This window comes from Sciurus vulgaris, assembly GCF_902686455.1.
Source record: "Sciurus vulgaris genome assembly, chromosome: 11".
NCBI classification, from domain to species: Eukaryota; Metazoa; Chordata; class Mammalia; order Rodentia; family Sciuridae; genus Sciurus; species Sciurus vulgaris.
The window spans coordinates 13,506,751-13,534,520 of NC_136472.1; the positions used below are offsets into that span (position 1 = coordinate 13,506,751).

General features: G+C 35.1%; 1 protein-coding gene across 5 annotated transcripts in view; it reads right to left on the reverse strand.

The window, feature by feature from the left end:
- MS4A13 (membrane spanning 4-domains A13) overlaps window positions 1-26,203 on the reverse strand; it is a 37,951-nt gene extending 11,748 nt beyond the window's left edge. Inside the window, exons 1-7 of one of the 5 annotated variants that reach the window (XR_013757621.1) lie at window positions 26,065-26,203; window positions 23,922-24,031; window positions 22,761-22,901; window positions 20,936-20,992; window positions 19,883-20,002; window positions 15,029-15,124; window positions 12,475-12,561 (exon numbers count right to left, since the gene is read on the reverse strand). Coding sequence is in view for 4 of the 5 variants with exons in the window: in XM_079102765.1 (XP_078958891.1) it covers window positions 15,029-15,124; window positions 19,883-20,002; window positions 20,936-20,992; window positions 22,761-22,901; window positions 23,922-23,966 (459 nt within the window). In the remaining variant the exon portion in view is untranslated. Of the gene's footprint in view, window positions 1-12,474; window positions 12,562-15,028; window positions 15,125-19,882; window positions 20,003-20,935; window positions 20,993-22,760; window positions 22,902-23,921; window positions 24,466-24,772; window positions 24,852-26,064 lie in introns of those variants that run through there. The other 4 variants (XM_079102765.1, XM_079102763.1, XM_079102766.1 and 1 more) reach the window with 4 other exon arrangements.
- Window positions 26,204-27,770: the final 1,567 nt, after the last annotated feature.

A 27,770-nucleotide genomic window follows, 5' to 3' on the forward strand; every position in this document is an offset into this window, starting at 1 on the left:
TCTATGGTTTATTTAGTTTTTGTGTGGAGGATCTATCCAGTAATGAGAGAGGTGTGTTAAAGCCACCCAGTATTGTGTTGTGGTCTATTTGCTTCTTTCAATTGAGAAGGGTTTTTTTGATGTATGTAGATGCTCCATTGTTTGGGTTATAAACATTTATGATTGTTATGTCTTGCTGATGTGTAATTCCCTTAAGTATATGAAATGTCTTTATCACGTCTGATTAACTTTGGCTTGAAGTCCACTTTATCTGATATGAGGGTAGGAACCCCTCTTTGTTTATGAGATCCATGTGAATAATATGTTTTTTTCCCCTATCCTTTTACCTTCAGTCTGTGGATGTCTTTGCCTATGAGGTGAGTCTCTTTGAGACAGCATATTGTTGAGTCTTGTTTTCAAATCCAATCTGCCAGTCTATGTCTCTTGATTGATGTGTTTAGACAATTTACATTCAATGTTATTATTGAAAAAATGATTTTTTCCCTGTAATTTTATTTCTGGTTTTTAATTTCAATTATTTTCTCCTTTGTCTATTCTCCTAGTGTAGTTCCTCCTTTCACCTGTGTTCACTTTTATTTTTCATTTCCTATTCATGAAATATTTTATTGAGTATGTCTTGTGGTGCAGGTCTTCTAACTGTGAATTCTTTTAACTTTTGCTTATTGTCGAAAGTTTTCACTTCATCTTCAATTCTAAAGCTTAATCTGGTTGGGTATTATATTCTTGGCTGGCATTCATTTCCTTTTACAACTTGGTATACATTTATTCCAAGGGTCCTAACTTTGAAGGTCTAGATAGGGAAATCAGCTTGGCTCCAGGTGGGTTTTCCTCTAACTATGACCTATTGTTTGTCTCTGGCATCCTTTAATATTGATCCTTACTGTATTGTTTGTATTTCCGAGCCTTCTTCTAGTCTGATAAATCTTAAATTTGGTCTTTTCAGGTTATCACATATTTCTTGGAAATTCTGTTCATGGTGTCTTAACATCTTTCCTCCATGGTCCCCTTTATTTTCAAGATCATATATTTTGTCTTCATTGGTGGACATGGATAGAGCAGAAGTGATGTAAGATGTGATGATTATGAGGGAGAAGGAGAAAAGAGAGAAGTAAAAAAGTAAAGGAAGAGTGAAAGGGAAAACAATAGAGATTGGCTGTTGGAAGAAGAAAAGAATGAATCAAGAGAAACAGATAAGAGAGAAAAAATGTACATACAGTAACAATTTAAAATATTAAAAAATAAGAGAATACAAAGCAAAACTGAAATATACTAATCAAATATTCTAGTCCTCAAAATACTGATCCATGAAGAATAACTGGCTTTCCAAATGGTAGAAATGAGGTATAAATTTTCATGAGCCATTACGTTTACAATTAAACAGAGAATAGGAAAAAGAATGTAAAAATGTCTTGATGAAAAATTAAAGAATTGTTTCCATTGGAGTTCAAAACATTCTCAGCTTTCCTTCCCAACAGTGGTAGGAGGGTCATCTGGTGCGATGCTTACTTCACCCTCAGGGTAGGGTTTCTGGAGTGAGAGAGGTAATCCCATAGATGGAACTCCTGGAGGCAGGATTTAGGCTTAAGTATGCTCTAGGTTCTGTGCTGAATGCCAATTGGTCTGGAGATTTTAAATCAGTGCACCTCCAGAACCCAGCAATTGCTAGTCCACACTGGAAGACTGCTCCCCAGGGCTCTCCCCTGGGCTTCACTCATGTTCACTACGTCACCTGTGGACCCCATATTTCCTGGTCTCAGGTTCTGTCTCCAAACTCAATCTCTCCATTTGCCCTTTTAAATTCGTAGCCAGCGTGTCTCTCCCAGTTGGTTCTGCATGCAGCCAGATTGAATGGGAAGAGTGAAAGCTAGGTGGGTTTCCACTACCAGTAGATCCCTTTCTCCACATTTAATTTTCTCCTGGTCATTTAGGCACACTTCATGTAGTGCTGTATTTGTTTGCCAGACCTGTATTTCAGGTCAAATTCAGGTTTGCCAGGAATTGTCCCCAGTTGCTGGCCCCTACACCATGGCTACAAAATGGCTCCTTCCATCTGTCCAGCCAGGAGAGATGGGACTTCTTTCCTGCACAAGGATATTGTGCAGCACACCTTTCATGTTAGAGAATATTTTTGATCTCTAAGCTCTCTGTACCCACACATGCTTCAGGCCTCCTAAAAGTGTGGGTTCCTTTTGCCTCTAGACATGGCAGTGGCTGTGGCAATTGGGATTTCTTCCTTATTCGATTATATCCAACCTTCTGAGTCCCTGATATGCTTAGAATATCTAGTATTAAATTCCAGCAAAGTCCCCCCCTTTTTTCTCCATCCATCTTGCTGAGAAGCTGCCTATATGCTTTCTTGGTTTCACACTAGGAAAGTGATCTTCTCTATTCTGACATCTACTCTCATTTAGTTTTTATTTTAATGTTACTGTCTAAGTGGTTGGATATATGTCTCACATCTTACATTTTTCTATAGATCTCATTTCTGTTTTCCTCCTTTCCCTGTTTTTAAAAATACTTCATGTGTTAATACCTTAGATTTTAAACTACTTTTGAGTTTTATTAGTCATTAATATGCATCTAAATTGTCAACCATCATTTCAGATGAATATCAACTCCAGTAAGATATAGTGAGTAACCTTGTTCTCATATAGTTCTATTACCTCCATCTTCCAATATGCTATTATGTATTATATCCACATATATTATATACTCAACAGTATTATGGTATAATTATTGTTTTTAACAGGTTTTTTTTTTAATTTTATACCTATTGAGCATGGGTGATAAACTATGACATGTGAATCAAATCTATTTTGGAAGCAAAGTTTTATTGAAAAAAATGCATAACCATTCATTTATGTATTATCCATGAATGCTTTCATGCTAAAAGTTGGACTTGAGTAGTGTGACATGAACTTAATGTTGCTGATAACATGACCTTACATCAAGGAGATTATCCTGGATTACCTGCGTGAGTTCGATGCAATTTATACAATTTTCTGTTAAATTAGTTCCACCAAATAAAACAAAAGATGTATTTATTTGATTTTGTAATGACCATAGTTACTCTTATGGGTGCTCTTTATTCATTTATGTGCATTTGAATTTCATCTGCTATCACTTTCTTTCAATGCGAAGAGTTTCCTTCAGTGTTTCTTAGAAGGCATTTCTGCTGGCAACACATTCTGTAGTCCTTTGTGCATGTCTTTATTTTATCTTCATTTTTGAAGGATAATTTTAAAGGATTCAGAATTCCTGTTAAGCATTCTTTCCCCCAGCACTTTCATATGCCATCTCATTATTCTGACCTCCATTATTTTTGATGAGAAGTCAACTGTTAACCTTATTGTGGTTCCCTTGCTTATGAAGAGTAATATTTTTCTTACTACTTTCAAGATTTTCTTTCTCCTTTTTTTTCATCATTTTGACTGAGATGTCTATGAAAAAATCTTTGTGTTTATTGTAATTTGGGATCACTGAATTCATGGATGTGTAGAATAATATTTGCCATCAAATTAGTGAAATATTTGGCCATCATTTCATTTTTTCCCCTTCTCTTCAATTTCTAAAGAACTTTAATTATACACTAAATGGTTTCAGAGGCTTTCTTCCCTGCACCCCTTCTGTTTTTAAGACTGATTTCTTTTATGCCATCTTCATGATTGTTGATTTTATATTGTCAGCTGTAATATACTCTTAAGCCCCATAGTGAATTTTTCTTTTCAGTTACTGTGTTCTTAAAATCCAGAATTTCCATTCCTTTTTGTCTCTTTTCTCAATAGTCTTATTTGATGAGTCATTGCTGTCACCTTTTAACTCAAACATATTTCCTTTAGTTTTTTTCTTTTTGTTTTTACATCATTCTTCATTAATTCCATCATTCCCCTCACCCCTGTCTTTCTTTGAAGAGACTATATCTTGCGTGCTCTTTTTAGGGTAAAAATCATTATATACTTTGCTCCTCAGGGTTTTTTTAAAGTTTTTTTTTCTAAAAATAGAACATTTTAAGATATTATGTTAATATATAACATAATAATAATAAGCAACTTTGGATTCCAGTGGCTTTATCTTACAAGAGTGATGGTTATTGCTTTAGTAATTTGTTTGCACTAATGTGTGGAGTCTATTTCCCTTGCAGTATGTGGCCTCTAAAATAGATATTCACTTTTTCATTTTTTTAATTCTTGGTTTTATATTTAAGACTAACTTCCTGGGCTTCTCTCTGGGTCAGTCTAAGTGCTCAGCCAATGACTAGTCACAGGGTATGCTTAAACACCTTGTTATGTGCACTATGTCCCACAAAGCTCTAATACATTGAAGTCCTAACTCCTGGTACCTTGGAATATGATAATACTTGGATATCAGGTCTCTGAAGTATAATAAAAGTTACAATTATGTGACTTGGTTGGACCCTAATCCAGTAAGGGATTAGGATACAGACATAAACAGAGTGAAGAACACCTGAAGAAATAGGGAGAAGAAGGTCATCTGAAAGCTATGGAAGAGACCTCAAACTAAGACACGGACATTATCAACACTTTCATCTTGAACTTCTTGCCTCTAGAATTGTGAGAAAATAAGTTTCTGTTGTTCAAGCCACATAGTCTGTGGTACTTTGTTATGGTAGCAATAGTAAAGTATTACACTCCTTGAGATAGAAAGATTTCTACTCTTTTCTGAAGGACTAGTGCAGCTTGAAACACATAGTTTTAAATTTTATTATTTCTTAAAATTTTAATTGGTACATTATAATTATACATAACAGTGGAATTCACTGTGATATATTTGTACATGCACACAATTTGTTCAATTTCACTCCCAAGTATGTGCCCTTTCTCTCCCCTTCTTCCTCCTCCAGAACCCCATCCTCTATTCTACTGGTTTCCCTTCTATTTTTATGAGATCTCCTCTTCCCCAACTTTTTTGTCTCATTAGCTTTCACATATGCAGAAAACATCACTTGTGACATATTTCACTTAACATGATGTTCTCTATTTCCATCCATTTTTCTGCAAATGACATAAAATTCTTTCTTTTTTTATGGCTAAGACTCCATTTTATATTTATTCAATACATTTAAAAAATTTATTTACCTGTTGATGAACATCTAGGCTGGTACCATAACTTACTATAGTATGCTGACTTTCTTTTGGACAAATACCAATGAGTGGTATAGCTGGGTCATATGGCAGTCCCATTCCTACTCTTTTGAATAACTTCCATACTGATTTTGACAGCAGCTGTACTCATTTACAATATCAACAGGGGTATATAAATATTCCTTTTTCTCTGCATTTTTGCCAGCATTTATTATTTATATTATTATTATTATTATTATTATTATTATTATTATTTTGGTGGTGCTGAGAATTGAACCCGGGGTTTGTGTATGCTAGGCAAGCACTCTACCAACTGAGTTATATCCCCGGCACCCTCTATTTGTATTCTTGATGACTGTGCATTTGAATTGGAGTGAGAAGAAATCACATCACAGTTTTGATTTGCATTTTCTTGATTGCTAAATGTGTTGAATTTTTTTTTCCATGCATTTATTGGCCATTTGCTCCATTTGTTTAATGGTTGTTATTAATATCATTAATAAGTTTATTTATGTAAGCAGTCACTGATAAATGAATTGGGCAGCTCCAACCCAAAAATGGTTTGGGCTCTGCCAAAGAGACCCAGAGGAAGACTTTTATAGGGGGAATGCCCAAGTTTAACAGGAAATGACTTGATTGGTTAAAGATTGTACTCTTGCCTTTAAAGTAGCTCAGTGGGTAGTTCAGGACAATAAAACTAATGTTCTATTGACCACTGTGACTGGTGGAGCTTAAATTTCATTTTTCCCACATTTTAAATAGGTACATTATAGTTTTACATGATGATGTGATTTGTTGTAACATATTTTACATGCATACAATATAATAAAATTTGGCCAACATCACTCTCCATCACTCTCCCACACCCTCTCCAGCTTTCACCTCCTGTTCCCTTTCCTCTACTGATCTTCCTTAGATTTTCATGAGATCTACCCACATCTCCCCACCACCCTTTTTCCTCTCTAGCTTCCACATGAGAGAAAACATACATCTGCATGGGTTATTTTTTAGGTGACATGTATTTTGAGTTTTTAAAAAACATATTCTGGATATCAATCCTCTGAGTAGTTGAAAAAGATTTTCTCCCATTCTGTAGGCTCTCTTCACATTCTTTTTAAAATTTTTAAAATTTGTTTTAATTAGTTATACTTGACAGTAGAATGCACTTTGAAACATCATATAATGGGAGTATAATCTCTCATTCTTCTGGTTGTACATGATGTAGAGTCCTATTGGTTGTATAGTTATATATGTACATAGGGTAATGATGTCTGATTCATTCTATCATTCCTATTCCCGTACACCCTTCCCTCTCTTCATTCCCCTCTACTTAATCTAAAGTAATTCTATTCTTCCCTAACCCACCCCTGCTTATTGTGAATTAGCATCCACATATGAGAGAAAACATGCAGCCTTTGGTTTTGGGGGACTGACTTATTTTGCTTAGCACAATATTCTTCAGCTCCATCCATTTACTGGCAAATGTATGTCACCTTCTCATTCGTTTTTAAGGATGAGTAATATTTCATTGTATATATGTGTGTATCCATTCATCTGTTGAAGGGCAACTAGGTTGGTTTCGTAGTTTAGCTATTGTGAGTTGAGCTGCTATAAACATTGATGTGGCTGCATCACTGTAATATACTGATTTTAAGTCCTTTGAATATAAACCAAGGAGTAGGATAGCTGTGTCAAATGGTGGTTCCATTCCAAGTGGACTGAGGAATCTCCATACCCTTTTCATAATGGTTGCACCAATTTGCATTCCCACCAGCAATGTATGAGTGTATATTTTCCCCCACATCCTTGCCAACATTTATAGTTGTTTGTATTCTTGATAATTGCCATTCTGACTGCAGTGAGGTAAAATTTTATAGTAGTTTTGGTTTGAATTTCTCTAATTGCTAAGGATGTTGAACTTTTAAAAATACATTTGTTGATCCATTATATTTCTTCTTCTGTGAAGTGCCTGTTCAGTTCCTTAGCCCATTTATTGATTTGGTGTTTTCTGAATTCTTTATATATCCTGGAAATTAATACTCTATCTGAGGTGTACATGGTAAAGATTTTCTCCCATTCTGTAGTCTCTCTCTTCACATTATTGTTTTCTTTGCTGAGAAGAAGCTTTTTAGTTTGAATCCATCCCATTTATCGATTCTTGATTTTACTTGTTATGCTTTAGGAGTCTTATTAAGGAAGTCAGATCCTAAGCTGACATGGTGATGACTTGGACCTACTTTTTCTTCTATTAGGAAAAGGGTCTCTGGTCTAGTGCCTAAGTCTTTGATCCTCTTTGAGTTTCATGCAGGGTGAGAGATGTGGGTTTGATTTCATTTTGTTACATATGGATTTTTCAATTTTCCATTTATTGAATAGGCTATCTTTTCTCCAGTTTCTTCACATTCTTCTTGCTTCCTTTGTTATGCAGAGGTTTTCTAGCATGATGTCACTCCATTTATTGATTCTTCTTTTTTATTTCTTGAGCCTTAGCAGTCTTATTAAGGAAGTTAATGCCTGCACCAAAATGTTGGAGTATTGACTCTGAAGTTTTCATCGAGCAATTGCAGTGTTTCTGGACTAATCTCTAGTTCTTGTTCCATTTTGAATAAACTTTTGTTCAGGGTGATAGATGAGGATTTAGTTTCATTCTTCTACATATGGACATCCATTATTTATAGCACTGTTAAAAAGGCTGTCTTTTCTCCAATGTGTGTTTTTGGCATTTTTGTCAAGAATCCAATCACTGCATCTATGTGGGTTTGTCCCTGTGTTTTCTGTTCTGTTTCATTGGCCTACACATATATTTTTATGCCAGTTTTATGGTGTTATTATAATTAAAGCTCTGTACTATAATTTGAAATTGGGTACAGTGATTCCTCTAGGATTGCTCTTTTTGATCAGAATTGTTTTGACTATTCTGGGTATTTTTATTCTCCCATATCAATTTAAGGAATTTCATTTCTAGTTAGTTCTGTGAAAAATGTTATTGGTATTTTGGTGGGGATTGCATTGAATCTGTGTAGTGCCTTTGGTAGTATTTCCATTTTAACAATATTAATCCTGCCTAAAAAGAATTTTTAGGTCTTTCCACTTTGTGTCTTCTTCAATTTCTTTCTTCAATGTTCTAGAATTCTCATTGTATAGGGTCTCTCATCTCTTTGGTTAAATGTTATCATAGGTATTTTATTTTTTTGAGGCTATTGGGAATGGAATTGATTCCTGGATTCTTTTTCAGCATATTTGATATTAGTACATAGAAAAGCTATTGCTTATTGTATGTTGATTTTGTATTCTACTACTTTGCTGAATTTGTTTAACAGATCTTTAAGTTTTGATTGAGTTTTGTAAATCTTCTAAGTACAGGATCATATCATAAGCAAACATTAATTATTTAACTATCTTTCCTATTGGTACCCCTTTTTAATCTTCTCTTGCTTTGCTCTGGCTAAAATTTCATATATTACATTGTTTAGGAGAGGTAAGGGTACACATGCTTATCTTAGAAAAAAAATGCTTTGTTTTTGTGTATCCTATTGGCTTCCATATAGCCTTTAATACGTTTAGGGAAGGCCTTCTCTTCCTAGTTTTTACAATGTTTTTATCATGAATGGGTGCTGAATTTTATCAAAGGTGTTTTCATTATCTCTGAGACAATCATGTGAATTTTGTCCTTAATTTTATTATGTGGTGAATTAAATGTATTGATTTGTCAACATTGAACTATTTTTGTACATCTGGAATGAAATCAACTTAGATCATGTGCAATCTTTTCAATGTATTTTTGAATATGATTTTCTAATATTTAAGAATTGATGTTTGCCAAGGCTATATGGATCTGTAGTTTTTCCTTCTTTATAATTTCTTATTTCTTTTTAAATTGTTTTTATTTGCTCTAATTTGTTGTACATGACAGAATGCATTTATACATTTTGATAGATTATACATAAATGGAGTGTAATCTTTCATTTTTCTGATCATACTTTTTTTATGACTAAAATTTGGTCTTTTTTAGGGAAGTTCCATGAGCAGCAGAGAAGAAAGTAAATCCAGTTGTTGCTGGATGAAATAGTCTACAGATGTGTTAGAACCATTTTATAGTATTTTTTAATTTTTGAAGTGTCTTCACTGAACTTATATTTGGCTGACCAATCTGTAGGTGAGAAAGGTGTTTGATATTATCCTGTATTATTCTGTTGGGGTTTATTCAGAGTCTTTTTGTTAAGTAGTGTTTGTTTTATGTTATTAGCTTCATCAACATTGAGCATATTTGCTATCATTATATCATCTTGTTGACTTGATCCCTTCACTAATATGAAGTTACCTTCTTTGTCTCTTGTGATTACTTTGAGGTCTGCTTTGTTAGATATGAGAATCACTACTCCTGCTTGCTTATGGGCTGCATTTGCATGGAATATCATTTTTCATTTTTTTCACTTTCAGCTTGTAGATATCTTTGCTTGAGAGGTATGTCACTTCCTAACAACATATGGTTTGACCTTGTTTTTTTGAAATCCAATCTGCCAGTCTGTTGTTTGGCTGGAGAATTGAAATTATTTACATTCAGTGTTATTAGAGAGATGTTTAATTTACTTAACTACTCTTTCAATGAGATTCATCCTCTCCTGAGCTCCGGTATTTGTTTTCAATTTTTTATGTGTGCAGGATTTCTTTATGTATTTTTCATAATGCTGGCTTAGTAGTCATTGATTCTTTAAGTTGATGCTTATCTTGGAAGGTTTTCATTTCTCTTTTGATTCTGAAGGTAGCTGTGTATGATATGGCACTTTTGGTTTAAAGTCATTTTATTCAGTGTTTGAAACACATTTTTCTAAGCCCTCCTAGATTTTAGGGTTTCTGTTGAGGTTATTGGATGTTGTTTTGATTGGATTGCCTCTATTTATAATCTGATGTTTCTCTCTTGAACCTCTTAAAATTCTATCATTATCCTATATATTTGGTATTTTAAGAATAATGTGTCATGGAGACATTCCATTTTGATCTTTTCTATGTGGGGTTTTAAATGCCCTCTATGTGGATCCCCATCTAATTCCCAATGCTTGGAAATTTTTCTAGAGTTTCACTGAAAAGATTTTGAATGTCATTAGTCTATGTCTACATTCCTTAAATCCAATGATTCTTATGTTTGGGCTCTTAATGTTGTTCCTGAGTTCTTATATATATATTGTGATCATGATTATTTTTTATTTCTAGCTGAGGGTTCAAATTCACCTGTCTTGTCTTCAAGGTGTGAAATTCTGTCTTACATATGATCTAATCTGTTAAATAGAGTTTCAAATAAATTTTTAATTTGATTTATAGTCTCATATTTTCAGGATGTTTCTTTTTCTGTACCTTTATATTTTTATTGAAATGCTCTTTCACATCCTATACAACCTGTAGTTTCTCTCTTACTTCATTACTTAAGATTTTCTTTTAGTTCTCTGATCATTTAAACATTTTAAAAAAATCTTTGGAACTTCATCCACTTCAGTATCTTTTGGAAGGTTATAAACTATTGGAGGTGAGTATTTATGTTTCCTGAGGTCATATATTTGCACATTCACTGAGATGAATCCCTCTTCCCCTTTTATGTGTGGGTCCTTCAGTGAGTAGTTATCTCCTTATAATCATCCCTGGACTGGGGGTATCTTAGCTTCAGCATAATCAAAGTGCCAAGTTCAACCACCAGTACAACTCTGAAAGAATAACTGCTAATAACAGTGGAAATTTAAGAGCAAACCTCATATCAACATATCCTATAAGTTATTCCAAATGATCTTTACAACTGTACAAACAAAGAGAAAAGTGAGAAATAATATAGAATTATCTGGAAAAATTAAGTTTTACTGATAGGATGCTAAATTGAAGGGGAAGAATAAAAAATAAATAGAAAAAAAGTGTGTTCGGGCAACAAAAGATAAAATGAGAGAAAAAAGGATGGAGAGAAGGGAATGAGATAAAAGCAAAATAAAGAGGTTTTGAGAGAGGACCCAATTGAAAAATAAAGAATTTGGTTTTCTTCTTGTTGAGAATTTGAAATTGAAGACCTGATTTTTCAGGGTTTTGAATTTACAATCTCCCAGCTGAGGAAGGTTGTTTGACAGAATTATTGTACTGTTTGTTGTCAGTTCTTAGTCAAACTGGCCAAACTTGTTAGAGGAGTATGTATGCACTGGTCTACACCCTCCTTGCCTGGCAGCTTCTATTAGTGGAGTACCACTATGATTCAGAGCAGACTCCATTCTCAAAATGGCTGCTATTGTGACCAGGGATGGGAATGGGAATGTAAATCTGGCAGGCCTGTAGGCTAGTCCTCTCAACCATGCACCTGTAGACTGTATTGTTTTGCACCCCTTATTCTGAGAACATCAGTCTGTGTGGGTGGAGGAGGTGTGTGGAATGCACGTTTATTCTCTACATCCTTCTGGGCATGCAGGATGTTATGGGATTGCTGCTTTCCACCTAACTATAATCTGTCCCAGTTCCTCCTTGTCAGCCATGCTCATTATCCAGAGTTCAGAGTGCCAATTTCAAATAAAAGTGCCTTAGAAAAGCAGTCCATGGCTCATATAATCACCCTGTGTTTCTCTCAAATGTTAGTCTCATTCCTGTGTCCAGACCTACTCACAGCATGGGGCACGTGCACCCAATAATACAGTGAAAAGGCATAAGTGGCTGTTTGGTCTTGGATATTCAAAAAGAGAGTATGCTTAGAACAAGGCAATAGAGGGGAAAAAAGAGATATAGGGAAAATAAAGGTAAACTGTAGGGATTTCTATTCTCTGGCTCGAAAGCTGTTGCCACTTCCCAGTTTTTACTACCTTCGCTGCAAAGTGCTGAGGGTTCTCCCATGCCAGCTCAGCTCACAAGATCAGAGCTTATTTTGTTTAGACTATAAGTCTGTTGGACATCAATGCCTGTTTGTCTTAAATTTGGCGGGAGAATGTTTTTCAGCTTATTGGAGGGGAGCCCCCCCCCACCCCCGCCAAGTACTGCCACCTTTTATTAATTCTTTCTAAAAACCAATACTAAAGAGTTTAACCTGGTTGCTAGCTCTGATTTGTCTGTCAGCATTTCCCCAGTCTTTCCATCTTAATTTGTCCTTACAGAACTGGTGTTTAGATCACTTTCAGGGAGCTCCTATGACTTCTTAGTGTCCTCTGATCCTCATTTTGTTCTGAATCAAATAATATTTCCAAAGCTTAGGCTACTTATAAGTCTATCTCAGTTTTTACTTTGCATGGCTTCCTGTTTATCTAGAGGTGAGTGTGTCATTAGAGCTTTCTCCAGTTCCTTAGTGTGTGCATACCCTTGCACATATTTATATTCTTCCAAACCATAAAGGATAAATGTTATTCTACAGTCTTCCTACCTTGACTTGGCTTTGTAGAACTGGTTTATGTGTCCAGTTTCAGGGAGCTGCTACGAGAACGTGGTTGCCTCAGATCCTCTCTTAGTTCTGAATTGAAGAATATTTCCAAAGTTTAGGCTTCTTATAAGTCTACTGCGCTTTTACTTTACCTTGCATGGCTTCTTTTTTAGCTAGAGGTGAGTAGCTCACTAGAGCTCTCTCTAGTTTCCATAGTGTGCATACCCATGCACATATATTCTTCCAGACCATAAGGGATAAATGTTATTCTACAGTCTCCCTAACTTCACTTGCCATTGTAGAACTGTGGTTTTTGTCCAGTTTCAGGGAGCTGCTATGAGAACGTGGTTGCCTCAGATCCACTCTTAGTAGTGAATTGAAGAATATCTCCAGAGTTTAGGCTTATAAGTCTATTGCAGCTTTTACTTTACCTTGCGTGGCTTCTTTTTTAGCTAGAGGTGAGTAGCTCACTAGAGCTCTCTCCAGTTTCCATAGTGTGCATACCCTTGCACATATTTATATTCTTCCAGACTATAAGGGGTAAATGTTATTCTATAGCCTTCCTACCTTGACTTCCCATTGTAGAACTGTGTTTTTTGTTCAGTTTCAGGGAGCTGCTACGAGGTTGTGGGGTCCTCTGATCCTCTGTTTTGTTCTGAATTGAAGAATATTTCCAAAGTTTAGGCTACTTATACGTCTATTTCAGCTTTTACTTTACTTTGCATGCTTCTTTTTTTTAGCTAGAGGTGAGTAGCTCACTAGAGCTTCCTCCAATTTCCCCTTGCACACATTTGTATTCTTCCAGACCACAAGGGATACACATTATCAAGGCAAATATCCCATGGTGGCTGTCTTGTTCTCTGAATTGAGTTTCTGGCTGGTTGCTAGTCAATTATTGCCCAACAGTACTGTAATCTCAAAGTGTGACGTTGGTGTTATCTACTTGTTTGTGACTGTTATCTCTATTGATTTAATAATCCTAGTCATGGAACTTTCTGTGTTCTGCCTCAAATAAAATTAACTCTCAGGCAGCAAACTGTTGGTCCTCACTGTGTGACTCACCACGGTAAACTTCTGCATAATGAAGCTGAGGTTGTTGAAGGAATGAAAGTGAGCCCCAAGCTAACATATCAGAGATATCCAGTTTTTATTTAGATCCAGTATAAAAACAAAAACACTTCATAATTTGTTGTACACATTGGCCAACTTCCAGAATTACTTTTTAGGAATATTCGCTATGTCCTTAGTCATTCTGGAAGTCCTATTCTTTCTATATTTTTCAAAACCTGCTTTGCAAGATCTCATGAGAAGTAGGGAGACCATTAGGTTTGAGAAAGAGGATCAGAGGGAGAGGAGGGCAAGGGGAAGTACTGAGGAGTGAAATTGATCAAATTATGTCACATGTATGTATGGATATGACACGATGAAACCCACTGCTTTATATAATGAATACACACCAATTAAATAAATCCATATGGATTATGTGCATATGGTTTTACATTATGCCAAATTAATTCATTAATGTTTTTCTCTCAAAATATACTGTAGTCCTTTTATCTCAATAAATGTGGACACATATCAAAACACAAACACACACAGTCCCAAAACTTTTTCCCGTCTCTGCTGATGTACTTTTGTCAGTCCCTGGGTCTTACCCGACCATCCTATGTAAAATATCTTTGCCTTATCTCCTTATTCTGCCTTTACTTCATAACATTTTCCTGTTGTGACTATATGTAGTGTGTGTGTGTGTGTGTGTGTGTGTGTGTATATAACATAGTCATTTTATATATGTCTTTCTCCCCCACTTGAATCAAACTCCCTGACAGAGACATTGTCTTATTAGTCATTGCATCCTTAGTGCCTATTATAAAGCCTAGCTAATATTCATGAATAGCTGAGAAAAACATGAATGAATGTTAGGTATCTACTTATTTTAAGCTTGTGAGAAAACAGACATTCTCATGTATTTCTGTGCTACTGTGAATTATTATGGCATTTGGGGATATTATTAAATTTGACCCTGCAACTATATTTTTACAAATCTACCACTTCTAGAAATAGTGTCTTATATGCAAAAATGTTTGTATTGAAATATTCACTAAGTCATTGTTTATATTTAGGAAAAACTGGAAACAAGGTTAAATGTGCAGTAATAAGGGAATGCAAAAGTTAAAAAAAGTTATTAAAAGGCTTTCTTTAGATGTTTTGTAATGAAAAGATGCTTAAAAAAGGAATGTAACAAAATGAGAAAATGATCACACAATTAATTAGTAAAAAACTTTCTATGTAGTAGATTAGAATGTGTGGGAATGTGTGGACTATATTAAGTGAACAATCACTTTTTACTCTATAATTTTTTTCTACTTTTGATATGTAGTTTCATGTATTGCTTTTGTCATTTTGTGTCTTCTATTTATTAAATGAAGGAAAGAATAAAAAGTAAATAATATATTCCATTTTATTAATACTAAATATTGGACAGTGTGCTTCATCACCTCATAGAGTATGCTTACTAGAAACTAACATCTCTTGATTTGCCTGAGTAAACACTTACCAACTGTGAACAGCAGCAGATTGCATGTGCAAAGGCAATAGCAATTTCCAAGAGGTAGGTGGTCAATAAAATACGTGAAACTTCCCTCCCTAGTTTCTGTAATCAGGAAATAGGGAGAAATCTTACATTATTATCTTTGGTAAGCACAAACATGTCCTTGGAAGGAGCTCATAGTATAAGAACCAAGGAAAAGAAGAAAATAATAGATGGACCTTTTTCCCTATGTGATTTCCCTAGACATTCTTATTCTTTTGCTTTTTAATTTTTCATGCTATAATTCTTCTCAATTCATTATCTGCGGTTTTCATCGTTGATCTTCATTACTTAGCCTTCTTGTTATACTTCTTACAATGTTTACTCCTGTTAACGTCTTCACTACAGAGTCCCTGGCACAACTTGCTACGTAAAGTCTTCAGTTAATAAGATTTGGCCCTCCTATCTCAAGGCCAAGATGGCAACCCAGAGGTTTTTTGATAAGCTATCCTTGTTTAATAAGACAGGTATTAGTAATTACAAATAAACATATTTATATTTGTGGTGATAAAAATTTCATTATAGCACATTTCATATTGCTATAATAGCATATGATAATGAGCAAGTTAAAAAAGAATTCAAAAGAACATTTCACGTGAAAGCCAAGATAAATAAAATGGATCTCTTCTAATGTTACTGGAAATATTTTCTACTACATACGTTATGGGTGAGCTAAGTGAATCATAACAGAGCTCTTCCTGAACAGGCAGTCTTTGTATTGGCTATGTAACAAGGATATTAAGAACTACAACGAATAGCATCGCAATTCACTCTCCTTCAATTCCTTCTATTCCTCTTCTTTCTCCTTTTTCTTGTTGGTTCTATTTACTATCTTTTATATGCAAAAAAAAAAAAAAAAAAAAAAGTGGGGTGTTATAGATTAAATAATGAGAATACAGTGATACATAAAAACTTCCTGCTTTCTCAAACTTTGTAGTTAAGTAGAAAAGATGAAAAAGTAATAAGTCATATATGGTAAGGTCAGTAAGTCAAAATGAATAAAAATGTGCGTAATAATTAGAGGGAACAGGAGGTTCATTCAAAGCCACGAATATCTAAAAAGGCTTCACGAAGAGGTAGGATCTCTGAAATAAGAGTAGGGCTGAGAAAAAAGGAAGAAAGAAGCAGAATTTTAAGCAGCTTTAATTTTTATTTACTTGTTTCACTGCAACCTTGTTTTCAGGAAGAATTTATGCCAAAAAAAGCAAATAACCTAATTAATAAATGAGCTAATGATTTAAACAAACACATCACAAAAGGAACACAAATGATCAACAAATATGTGAAAAAATATTCAATATCATTAGCAATTAGGGAAATGTAAATCAAAAGTACACTGAGATTTCATCTCATACCAGTCATCAAGAGTACAAATAATAATAAATGCTGGAGAGGATGGAAAGGAAAAGGAACATTTTTACACTGATGGTGGGACTGCAAATTAGTACAACCAATATGGAATCAGAATGGACATTCCTCAGAAGACTAGGCATGGAGCCACCCATATGACCCAGTTCTACTCCTCGGTATCTACTCTTAAGAATTAAATGTCATCTTACCAGTGATATATGCATACCCATGTTTACAGCAGCACAATTCACAATAGTCGAACTACGGAACCAGCCTAGGTGTCCATCAACAGATGAAGAGATAAAGAAAATGTGGCAGATATATCCAATGGAGTTTTATTCAGTCAGAAAAGAAAGTGAAATTATGGCATTTATAAGAAAATGGATGGAACTAGAGACCATTATGTTAAGTGAAATAAGTCACACTCGGAAGGTTAAGAGTCATTTGTTTTCTGTCATAAGAGGAAGCTAAAGAGGAGAAAAGAAAGATGGGCTGGATCTCACGAAAATCTAAGGGAGATGAGTAAAGAGGCCAAGGGGTGGGAGGGGGGAGTGTTGGGGAGTGACACTGGTTAAATTACATTGTTATATTGTGTATTGGGTGCATGTATGAATATGTAACAAATCTTATCAATATGTACAACCATAATGCATCAATAAAAAAAAGTGGGAAAAAAAAGAAATAGACCCCCCCAAATACGTTAAAAGTGTGACAAAATAATTAAAAAACAGATGTAAAATAAAGCCAATAATGAAGCTATATCACAATGACCTAGCTTATTTATGCAAGCAAACAACTTAATGCAAGAAACATATCTGAGGAATGATAAAGAAGTTTTAAGTTAAATATAGCGTTTGATCACATGTAATATGAACAGGAAGATTAGGAAGATTAGAGGATTTAAGTCTAATTTAAGTTTGTTGGCAGGAATACAAAATCAACATTTTAGGTGGTGACTGCTTACGGACTCTTCACTGGCAAGACATAAAAAGTCATTTTACCTACATCCCTTAATTTATAAGTTAGTGTTGTTATCAAATCTCTTCCCTTGAAGTGGCAAGATGTCTGATGGGACAGCTCAAATAGGAAAGTAAGAGATAGAACATGAGACTAAATTCTTAAAACATAATCTAAGCTTATGAACCAGACTTAAGTCAGCAAGTGCCCTTTTTCACTAAGGTCAACTTGGGTTGTATTTCCTATGACTTAAAACTAAGAGAACCCTAATATTAAAATGTTAAATAAAGAATAAATACTATTTGGTAATTGGAAAGCCAGTAGAAAGAGCAGTCAAGGTTAAGATTTTGGATCTAGAAAATTTATAAACAAGGGAGTCATGCAGTACTGTATTTTTGAGTAAGTTAACAATTTCTATTTTATAACCTTTGAGTTTGAGATGATAGAATCCAAGTAAAAAAGTCAAGCTAGCCATCAGAATAGGCCTGGAGTTTGAGAAAAGGAACAGAATAATTAGTTAACAGGCATGAATTAGAACATTTTTTTGGTTTACATGCAAGGATAAGGAACAGGAAGCTAAACTTCTCCAAAGCACTACAAAAAACTAGCGAGTATTAAGGATCCTATCTGAACAATGCAATCTGGTTCTGGAGTCTAGACTATCAACCACGTGGCTACAGGGAGACATAATTCAGAGGCATGTACTTTGTGGGGATAGATGACTGTGTTCATGGGAACACTGATAATTTGATGACTTTGTGGATGTAGCCAAACACCTTGCTTATGTTAGAAAAGAGGCATATGAAAATATTGTAAAATGTTAGCTATCTTAATAAATGTACACTATGCCAACAGGAAAAAGATAGTGGATAAGAAATGTAGGTCTACTATGCAAGTTAATTTTGCATAACTAACCACAGAAAACAAGGCTAAAACTTGTGGTTTTGGGAAGATCATTAGTACTGGATTCAGATCAATACAGTCTATGGTGGCTCATAATACTTATTGCAAAAAAAAAGGTGCTATAATTTGGACATGGCTTGAGCATGCCCCTCAAGGGTTCCATGTATTGGAAACTTGGTTCTCATTTGGTAATGGTAAGAAGTGGGAGGGAACTTTCAGAGAAGGTCATAGGGGGAGGGACTGTTAGGTCATTGGAGGTGCTGTTCTTGAAAGGAATTAATGTAGTTCTCATAAGACCCTGGCTAAATCTTGTGAAAGGGTTGTTATAAAAGAGCAAGGCTGAGTCTTCCCTACTCTGACCTCAGGTCTTGCCTGTAGACCCTGTTATGTACTTTCTCCCATAATACTATCTGCCATTAAGCCCTCACTAGAGGCCAGAGAGGGCTGGCTGCCTATCTTGGGACTTTCAGTCCCTTTTTCTGTAAGTATATAGCCTCAGTTATTTTGTTATAGCTATGAAAAACAGACTAATATAGCAGGTTTTGACAATTATGCAATACTATCTTAAATTGATGATTATAAATTTAGGAATAAGAAAGTACCCTGAAACAATTAGACACAATTAATAACTTAAGTATTCTCTTCCTATTCTATGCAAGTGAAATCAGAATTGCAGACTTCTATAAGCTGAATCACCATATACTGGAGATTTTTCTTAGAATTTATAGGGAGAATCTGGGCATGTTTATTTAAATCATCATTTATTACACATGATCTATTTTCGGGTATTACTGTACTTCCTACCATTGTCTCATTATTCTCCAGTCTAGTTTTCTATTCTCTGAATTATTTCCACTGATGGTCTTCTATAGACTATATTGCAGGTAAAGAAAGGAAGTGTATAGGGAAGGAGCAGGAAGTTATATACTTCTCCTACAATAACTCTTCTACTCATTATTTTAACTGTTGTATCTTTTGTTCTGTTGGCCAAGGAGGAGGCTTGCCTCCAATCTTTCCTCATTTTAAATGGGAGATTTTTTTTAAAGTATTACTATAATCTTTTACAGCAATAATTTTGGGATTTTAAAGTCAAATAGTTGGAATAAATGTAGTTTCTTAGAATGTTACTATTGTAGGAAGAAATATAGGGACTTCATATAAGCAACATTATGTAAGATGCAAAGATAGGTTGCTATGAAAAGTTCTGTTTAATGAGAAATTACTAGGTATTTAAAATTTGAACTGTATGCATACATAGGAGAATTGTTGATTTTGGGAATGTTGATTTGGGGGTTTTATGGTCGAAGATTATGCTTTTCTTATATAAAACGAATCATCAGAGACCTGTGTCTAACACATAGACACTTATTATTGAAGTCTTTATTTTACTTGCTTTATTTTAATTGGGAAAGTCAAGAATTCAAGTGGCTTTTTAATATGATATTACCTTAGAATCATTTTTTTGAATTAAGTCTTTAAATCAAGAGCTCACTGCCACAACAAAAAATATTTGTGAGGAACAATACAAGCTTCATTTTATCTCTTAAGTCTTCAAAACCACTAAAAGAATAACTTTGAAATTAAGGTTTTCCTACACAACTTGCCACTTACCGCTTGTCCATAATTCCTATATGACACAGTGTTAAAGGAAGACAACTCAACGATTGTTAGAGATAGTGCAATAAGTGCAGTAATCACAGAGAAGATGTTCATGGTCAAAGCCCATATGCTCTGAAAAGGAGACATAAGGTATATTTATTATATTCAGAATAAATACTTTGGTTAAACATTTTGTCTTGCTAAAACGAAGTCATCTAATTAAAAACTTTGATCTATTTGTGAGGCTTCAGAAGTATTTGTACGCTTGCTGCTCATGCAAAATATATTTCTGGTTTACATGAAACCCAGAACATTAAAATATCACCAAATATCAATCTTCTGTTCCACTGGGGATAAAAAATATTGTATTTTACAATCTAGTGAATCAGTTGTTAATATGATTTGAACCAAAGGATTTCCACTAAAAGGAGAAAAAAAGAAGAAAAAAAGCAATGGGAAATGACAACTGTTTGTGGAAATAAAACCAAAGAGAAGTTTTAATTATGGGTTTTAATTATCTGGGAAAATTTTATCAATAACTTTAGATAGATGTTGAGTTTATAGTCTATAAAATTATAAGATTAGACTAATTTCCATATCTTTTACCTCGAAGTTTTTTTTTTTTCTTTCTTTTCAATACTTTTCTACCTACATCACAGATAGATCTTTTCCTTGGACAAATGTCCTACTTTTTTGTTACAAGACATAATCCTCTTTACAAGCTATTTCAGAAAATGAAGTTTTACAGCACTGTAATACCTACATATAAACATATCAGCTCCTATTAAAGTTTTTCTAATCATAATATTCATATGTTAAAAGGCAGAACATCAAACAAAAAATCCTAAAAACTATAATTAAGTTTATAAGCTTTTACGTAAGGTAATCATGACTAACTACAACATATTTGTCTCTATTAACTTATGTGATCCTAGATTTTCACTTAATTCTTTGCTTTATAGGGTGTGTAGATTACTTCATTATTCTGACATCATCTTTTCTTTAAGACCTATTGTTTAGCATAGTGACAGTAATTTCTAGAGATACCCAAACATTTCAACTTACCAGGTATCGACTTGAATTCTGTGTTGATCTTATTGAGGAAACTCCTGACACAATATACTGGATATAAAAACATAAGTACTTATTGATAATGCTTGCCAACTTAAAATTATTTTTTAAAAAAATTCCTTCTTCTAAGTATTTTTAAAACACTAAACAGTAATAAAATAATAAAAAAAAAACTAGAAGGGGTCAGGATAATTTTCCATCATGAAGTAATGTTATCTAAAGGTAATTGTTATAAAAAATAACCACAGGGTCACCATTAACAGAAATATATAGGAGAGAGTGGACAGAATGCAGACTGTCAGTTCTGATTCTGGGACAAGTCTGCTTGTATGTGTGTATGATACTTCGTATACAACCCAGTTATTACTTCTAAAGCTGTTGCTTCTAATGAGATGATACATTGACTATAATGACTAAGTACATGTCCAGATATGGAAAATGTGGCCTGAGAGTCTATCTCACACTGTGATTTACAAAATATGACTCTGAGCTAAAACTATAGTAATTATTAAGGTAACAGCTGCTATTCATAAATGCTTTTGTTTGATTTTTCAAAGAGAGATCCCATTATTTCATGACTGGAAATTTATTTCCAAGAACAGGAAAACATTGCCATATAGTTTGAAAGTGATTTGTACAACCCCCGAAATATTCCTTGCCTTATCTGTTTAGTGATTTTATTGGCAAAGGCTAATTTTAGAAAAAAAGAGCATGCATGCTACACCATTTAAGAAGGTCAAATTTCAAAACTTACAAATTCCACAAGAATAAGTTTAAATTACATATTCTATGCTCACTTCTGTAACAAAGCTAAGATTTCTAAGGAGGTAGAAAGTGAAGAAAAAAGCTAACACAGAATCTAAAAAGTGAAACTATCTTGTGAATTTTAAACTCGCGTGCTTTCCAACTAGATTATCAGGCCACTTGCTTAATAAAATGACTTTCAAAATTTGCAACCTGAGAAGTTTTATTGAATTACATTTTATTGATATTTTAGAAAATTTTATTATTTAAAATGATATTTTTAAGTTTTTTTAGACATGATGTCCCTTTGATATCAAAATCCCATACACATGGAACATCATTTGCTACATATTTCAGTTTCTAGTACTTCCTCTTTCCTTACCCTCCTCTCTCTACCTTTTGCCTTTTTCTTTACCCAACTGATCTTCCATTTATTTGTTTTTTAAATTAGTAGTTTAGATAAGACTTAAAGGTAAAATTTACTTGGTGTATGCTCCCTCTTCCTGTCCTTCCTCAACCCTTCCTCTAACGATTTCCCTTCTATTTTCATGGGATCCCCCCCATACCACCATTTTACCCCTTATTTTACTTTAGTTTCCTCAGATGAGAGAAAATATTACACTCCTGACTTTCTGTGTTTGGTTTATATTCACTTAGCAAGATGTTCTCTATTTCCATCCATTTACCAGCAAATGTCATAATTTCATTCTTCTTTATGGCTGAATAAAACTCCATTGTGTGTGTGTGTGTGTGTGTGTGTTTGATTACTTTTTCTTGATCCATTCATCTATTAAGTGGCACCCAAGCTGTTTCCTAAGTTGGCTATTGTGAATTGCAATTATGCTACTATAAACTCTTATTTTTTTCCCAAGGCAATGCTTTGGCATTATGAGTCAGTGCATCATTTATTAATGAGTCAGTACATCACTTATCAACCATGCATCATTATCTGGATTTTTCATGAAAATTAATTATTTTTATCATTATTTTTCTATCTTCTACTACTGACATTATTATCCATCAAATGAATATTATCCATCAAATGATTGAATCAATATAAATGTATTGTACTCACAAAAACTCCCCAAAAAGCACATCCTGTTTTGTAAGTTATAGGTTCATATGTCCCAAAGACTCCTTTAATTTGTCCCATATACAAAACCAATAGGAAATACCACATGAAAATATGAAAGATGCCAATCATAATCTGGATAGCCTGTAAGAAGAGAACGTTGTTAGTACTGAAATAGTGTAATTGAACACACAATTCCAATACCTCCTATATAAGCATACTGGTATCAAGAATATTAATTCCACGTGACTTTCCCAATGATAAAAGTGGTAGGCTTGAAAAATAATGTCTCTCTATATATGACTGAATGCTTTTCTATATAAAACTATGAAATATCCATGTAGTCAAAGCTTATAAAGAACTCTGCCGACAGGCAGGTTTTCTTATTTAAAAATGGTTTCTAATGTCTGGGATAGAGCTTAGTGGTACAACATTTGTCTAGTGTGCATGGAGGCCCTGGGTTTCATCTCTAGTACTGAAAAAATAAAATCTAAGTTCTTAATTGGAGCCAAAAAGTGGATTCCAGGAGGTCAAACTCCCTCCCACTTAAAAAAAAGAAAAAAGTAAAAAGAACGAAGAACTTCCATATGTACATGATTCTGGGGGAGAAGATTCAGGTTTTCATTTCTATGTTCAAAGTGGTCTATGACTCCAAAAAGGCTAAGGATCTCTGCTAACAATCTGATAGAAGACTTAGACAACTGGCATACACCGTATTCAAATTCGGAGGAAGAATTAGTCAAAAGGAAAGTCTTCTTCCTTTTAGGTGTAAAAAGTGCATGACACTCATAATTCCTTAGTATTTATTAAGAGAACTAAAACTAAAACAAAGTTACAATTATCCTACTGTATAGGAATTAAAAGATCAATGATAGGCTCTCTTAAAACACACACATAAATTCTTTTTAAAACTTTATTCCTTGTTTGGATTTCTCTAACACTTTGTGTGTTGGTTTAGTCAATATAATTATATCTAAGCACATATCTGTTTACCAAGGAATATAAAATAAGTCAAAATTTGTAGAAGACAATAAACATTTTTAAGAAATTAAACTCTTATCCTTTGATTTAACCAAATCTATCCCTTTCCAGATCCAAGAATATCCTTTTCAAAACTGAAATATTTCATGATCTGGAATGTAGTCAAAGTGAAACATTACTTACCCCTAAAACAAGACTATCTGCTGCAGAGGTCTGTGCACATGCCATACTATAAGCATTTCTTCTACTTGATTTTGTTTCTAACCTTTGGTGATAGCTTTATTAGCAAACTTCTACAAAACAATACGAAACACACACACATGATTTCCTCAGAAGAAAATAAATGTTTGATTCTTTCTTATAGTTTTAATTATCTTCCCAAACTTAGAAGTAACAGCTGTACTTTCTATGCTTCAATTCTTAGAGGTATCAACGTGCATCCACCTCTTCTGAATGACAGCCTTCACGGAGAAAACCTCTATGACTAAAAAATACTGGTATATTACAGATATCATCTCTTAATGGTATTAACTGTGTCTACAGATGACCAAACAGAAGGGACACCCAAGGAACAGTATTAGAGAAATTTTCAGTAAAGCATTCAACAATTCATTTGCAATTCATAATCAATTTAATACCATTCATAATGCCACATTTGCATTTTCAAAACCAAGTTCATATACTTGAATTGGCCAACTGTGATTTTTTTGAAACATCCCTCCTACCTAGTTCTTCTCTACATACAAAAATAACCTTTTCTTCTGTCACACAACTTACTGAAGTTGCTTCTGCTATCCTAAAAGTGGCTCTTCTTCTTTTTCCCTCCCTTGGTCTTGCATTTCTTTCTAGTTTGTATTAAGATAAGAGCTTGACTAATAATTCTATTCCCTTGTAGGATTGTATCCTTTTGTAGAAGTGAAACGCTGAGTGATGAGGATGTCACAGAGGAGTCATGCCACCTGACTGATGAAATTTTAAAATTTCACCCTTGACCTTTTCAGAAAGGAGGGAGTTTTGACTAAATGATCCCATACCTTTAAAATCTAATGGTTTGTTTTCATTAATCTTGGTTTCTGAAATTTATTTTCTCAATGTCTCTTAATGTTACAAGAGCTAGTGACAGCAAAAGACAGAAAACAATATATTAGTAATTGAAACAAACTTTATATATTTGGACAGTTTGAGAGAAGGAAAAAAGGCAACTTTTCATATACAAGCAAACAAATTAAATCTGTATCATGATTAAATAAAATTTGTAGACTTATAGAATTAATGTAGAACAATGATGAAAAGTCATATTATTTGTCACTTTTCAGATAAGAGGAAAATTAAAAGAAATCATTTTGAATATGTAGATAAATCCTTTTCATGCTCACTGCTAGACAATGAAAGCAACATGGAGTGACTCTGGGAGCAAAATATTTAGCAACAATATAATCTCTATCAGGTCCCCACCAAAGCCACCCCAAGTGAAATATTCAAATAAATACTAATGAGAAAAAAGAATGTGTGTTTGTGTTTAAAAGCCTCATCTTAATTAATGGAAGACAGAAATACTCCAACATATTCATGGAATAACTGGAATTCTTTCTTTAAAAAAATTCTACATTTGGCTGCACGACAACCCAATTATGCATCATGTTTTTGTGAAAGTAAATAGTCATTTGTTTGCCTTTATTTTCTGGTGGTTCCCTCAGGAACCCAAAAGGAGACGAAGAACAAGTCCGTTAGTCCATATTCCAAGCCCTACTCTCACCCCCAGGCTTGCTTTCTACAGAAATTTCTACAACAGTTACAGAGCTTGTATCTAGAATCCGCTTCTAGCATGCTCAGTAGAGCATCTCTGGTAGAGATGCAAACCCTCGTTGTCTTTAGATTAAAACAAAAAGAAGAATGGGAAAAAAAAAAAAAAACAAAAAACTTGGGGGGGGAGGGTACAAAAAAACAAGTTCAAAATTTTCAAAAGCCCTCGACCTGCCTGCTCACCCCGACCGCCCCGGGGCCACCACCCGGGCTCGGTCCAACGCTGCGGCAGGAAGCTCTGCAAGCAGCGGAGACTCTCAAGTCTGTTAGCTAGCCCGGGTTTCCCAATATTTTGCCCACAATTCCTACTTGTGATTTTCGGGGCTGCCTCCCAAGTCAGCAGGAGCTCCCGGAAGCCAGGGGATTCACTTCTGCATGTTCAAGGCCAGTCCCGGGCTGGGAGCGAGACTCCAGCCCGAGGAAAAGACCAAGGCGAGGGCGAGGCCGCACCTGGCGCGCAGGGCGCAGGCTCCGGGCCCCTCTGAGGCTCCCGGCATTCAGGAAAGCAAAGCGACGTCATTACCTCGCATTTTACTTGTTCAGAGTCCCAAAGATCAAGCTTCCCCCTCTCCGGTCCAGGCCCAGGATAAGGTTTCCCCGCCTGGGCCGTCACCCTGGTCCGGGGCGCTCGTCCGGCACCCAGTCCGAGGCCTCACTCCAGCGCCCGGGTCCGCTGAAGAGGCAGATCCCGGCCGAGGGCGGCCTCAGCGCCAGGTCCCCAGACGCCGCTGCGTGGCCATCAAGAGGTTGCCCGGAGTCCAGCACTCCGCCGGTCCTCAGGCTCCTCTGGTGGTGAAGGTGTCCAACGGCAGTGGCGCTGTCCTCGTGCGCCTGCGCGAACTCTGGGGCCGGGCCGGGCGGGGCGGAGGGAGCGCGCCTGCGCAGACTCCCTAGGGACTGCAGCCACGTGATCGTCCCGCCTGCGCACCTTTGCTGGGGGTCTCCAGCAGTGACTTCGCCTGGGTATTGCTTCCTGGTGTTTCTTACAAACCTGCCGGCGGCGAAGGGGCCGGGGTAGAGGATGAAAAGTCAGCCCAGTCACCCTTTCTGCCCTCCTCAAAAGGTTTGATCACAAGTGCACTTTACCAGGTGTGGAACTTGGAAAAGGCAAAGCACTGAGTTAGTGGTTCACCTCCCTTTCAGACAAACAAAAGAAGTAGCAAGAGGCCAGAATAAATATTTGACCAATCTAGAGGGGGGAGGTTGTGTTTCATCTCATGTACAAGGTGTCAGTTTTCTATTTGATGTAGGCAGTATTTCAAACAATGTTTATGGAGAGCAGTAGAAGCAGCAGCTGGAACAGAAACGAATCAGATCTTGGAAAGGTGGATGAGGAAGTTGGGAGGGGGTTGGGGCTCAGGCAAACAATGGACCCTGGCAAGTACATATCATCTTCTGGATGACTTAACTGAGGTGTACCTGGAGAGCAGACATTCCCTCGGCACTACATGCTTTGAACTTTGATTTGTTCTTGGATATTTTAAATTGACATTTTGGAGAGTTAAAATTCTGGCTTGCGATGTAAATATTTAGTGAATGATAGCTAGTGAATCAAATATTCAGAAAGAAATGTTTTTCTCTTTTAAAGAAATTTTCCAAGTCTCTCCAACATCCGTAGTAGCTAAAGCTATCAAAAGAAATGATTGGTGTCTAAAGCTGCCAAGATATTTTGTGAGTTTTTTATAGCCTGAAAAGTCAACTCCAAATTTTTTTTTTTTAGTCTTACAGTTAATTTCCTTACATCATTGGTACTCCAAAGTCCTTTCAAAGAAAAGGAAAAAAAAAAAAAAAAAAAAAAAAAGGCCGTGTACTTTAGTCTTTACATTTTGTACTGATCAGAATATCATTGCAGTTATTGATTTTATTCTTAAATAATATAACACTTCATTTTCTAACATTTGTCGTGTTCTTTTGTGATTTGTCTATATGCAGAAAGGTCTGAACAATATTATCTATTTTGTGTGCCGTAGAAAGAAGAACAAATTTTGAATGCTTCTTCAAGATTAATCCATGATCATGGATATATTAGAATCCATGGTGGAAATAGCCATTTCTAATGGAATGAGTCTTTGTAGTAACTGGCCACCATGACTGATATTTTTTTCTTTCATTTAAGGTTCAGCCAACAGTCTCTGGAAATTGAATTTGAACATTTTCTTTGATAGAGGCCACAATGTGGATTCAGTATGAACATAGACAGGAATAAAATAGTAAGTCAAACTGCAATAA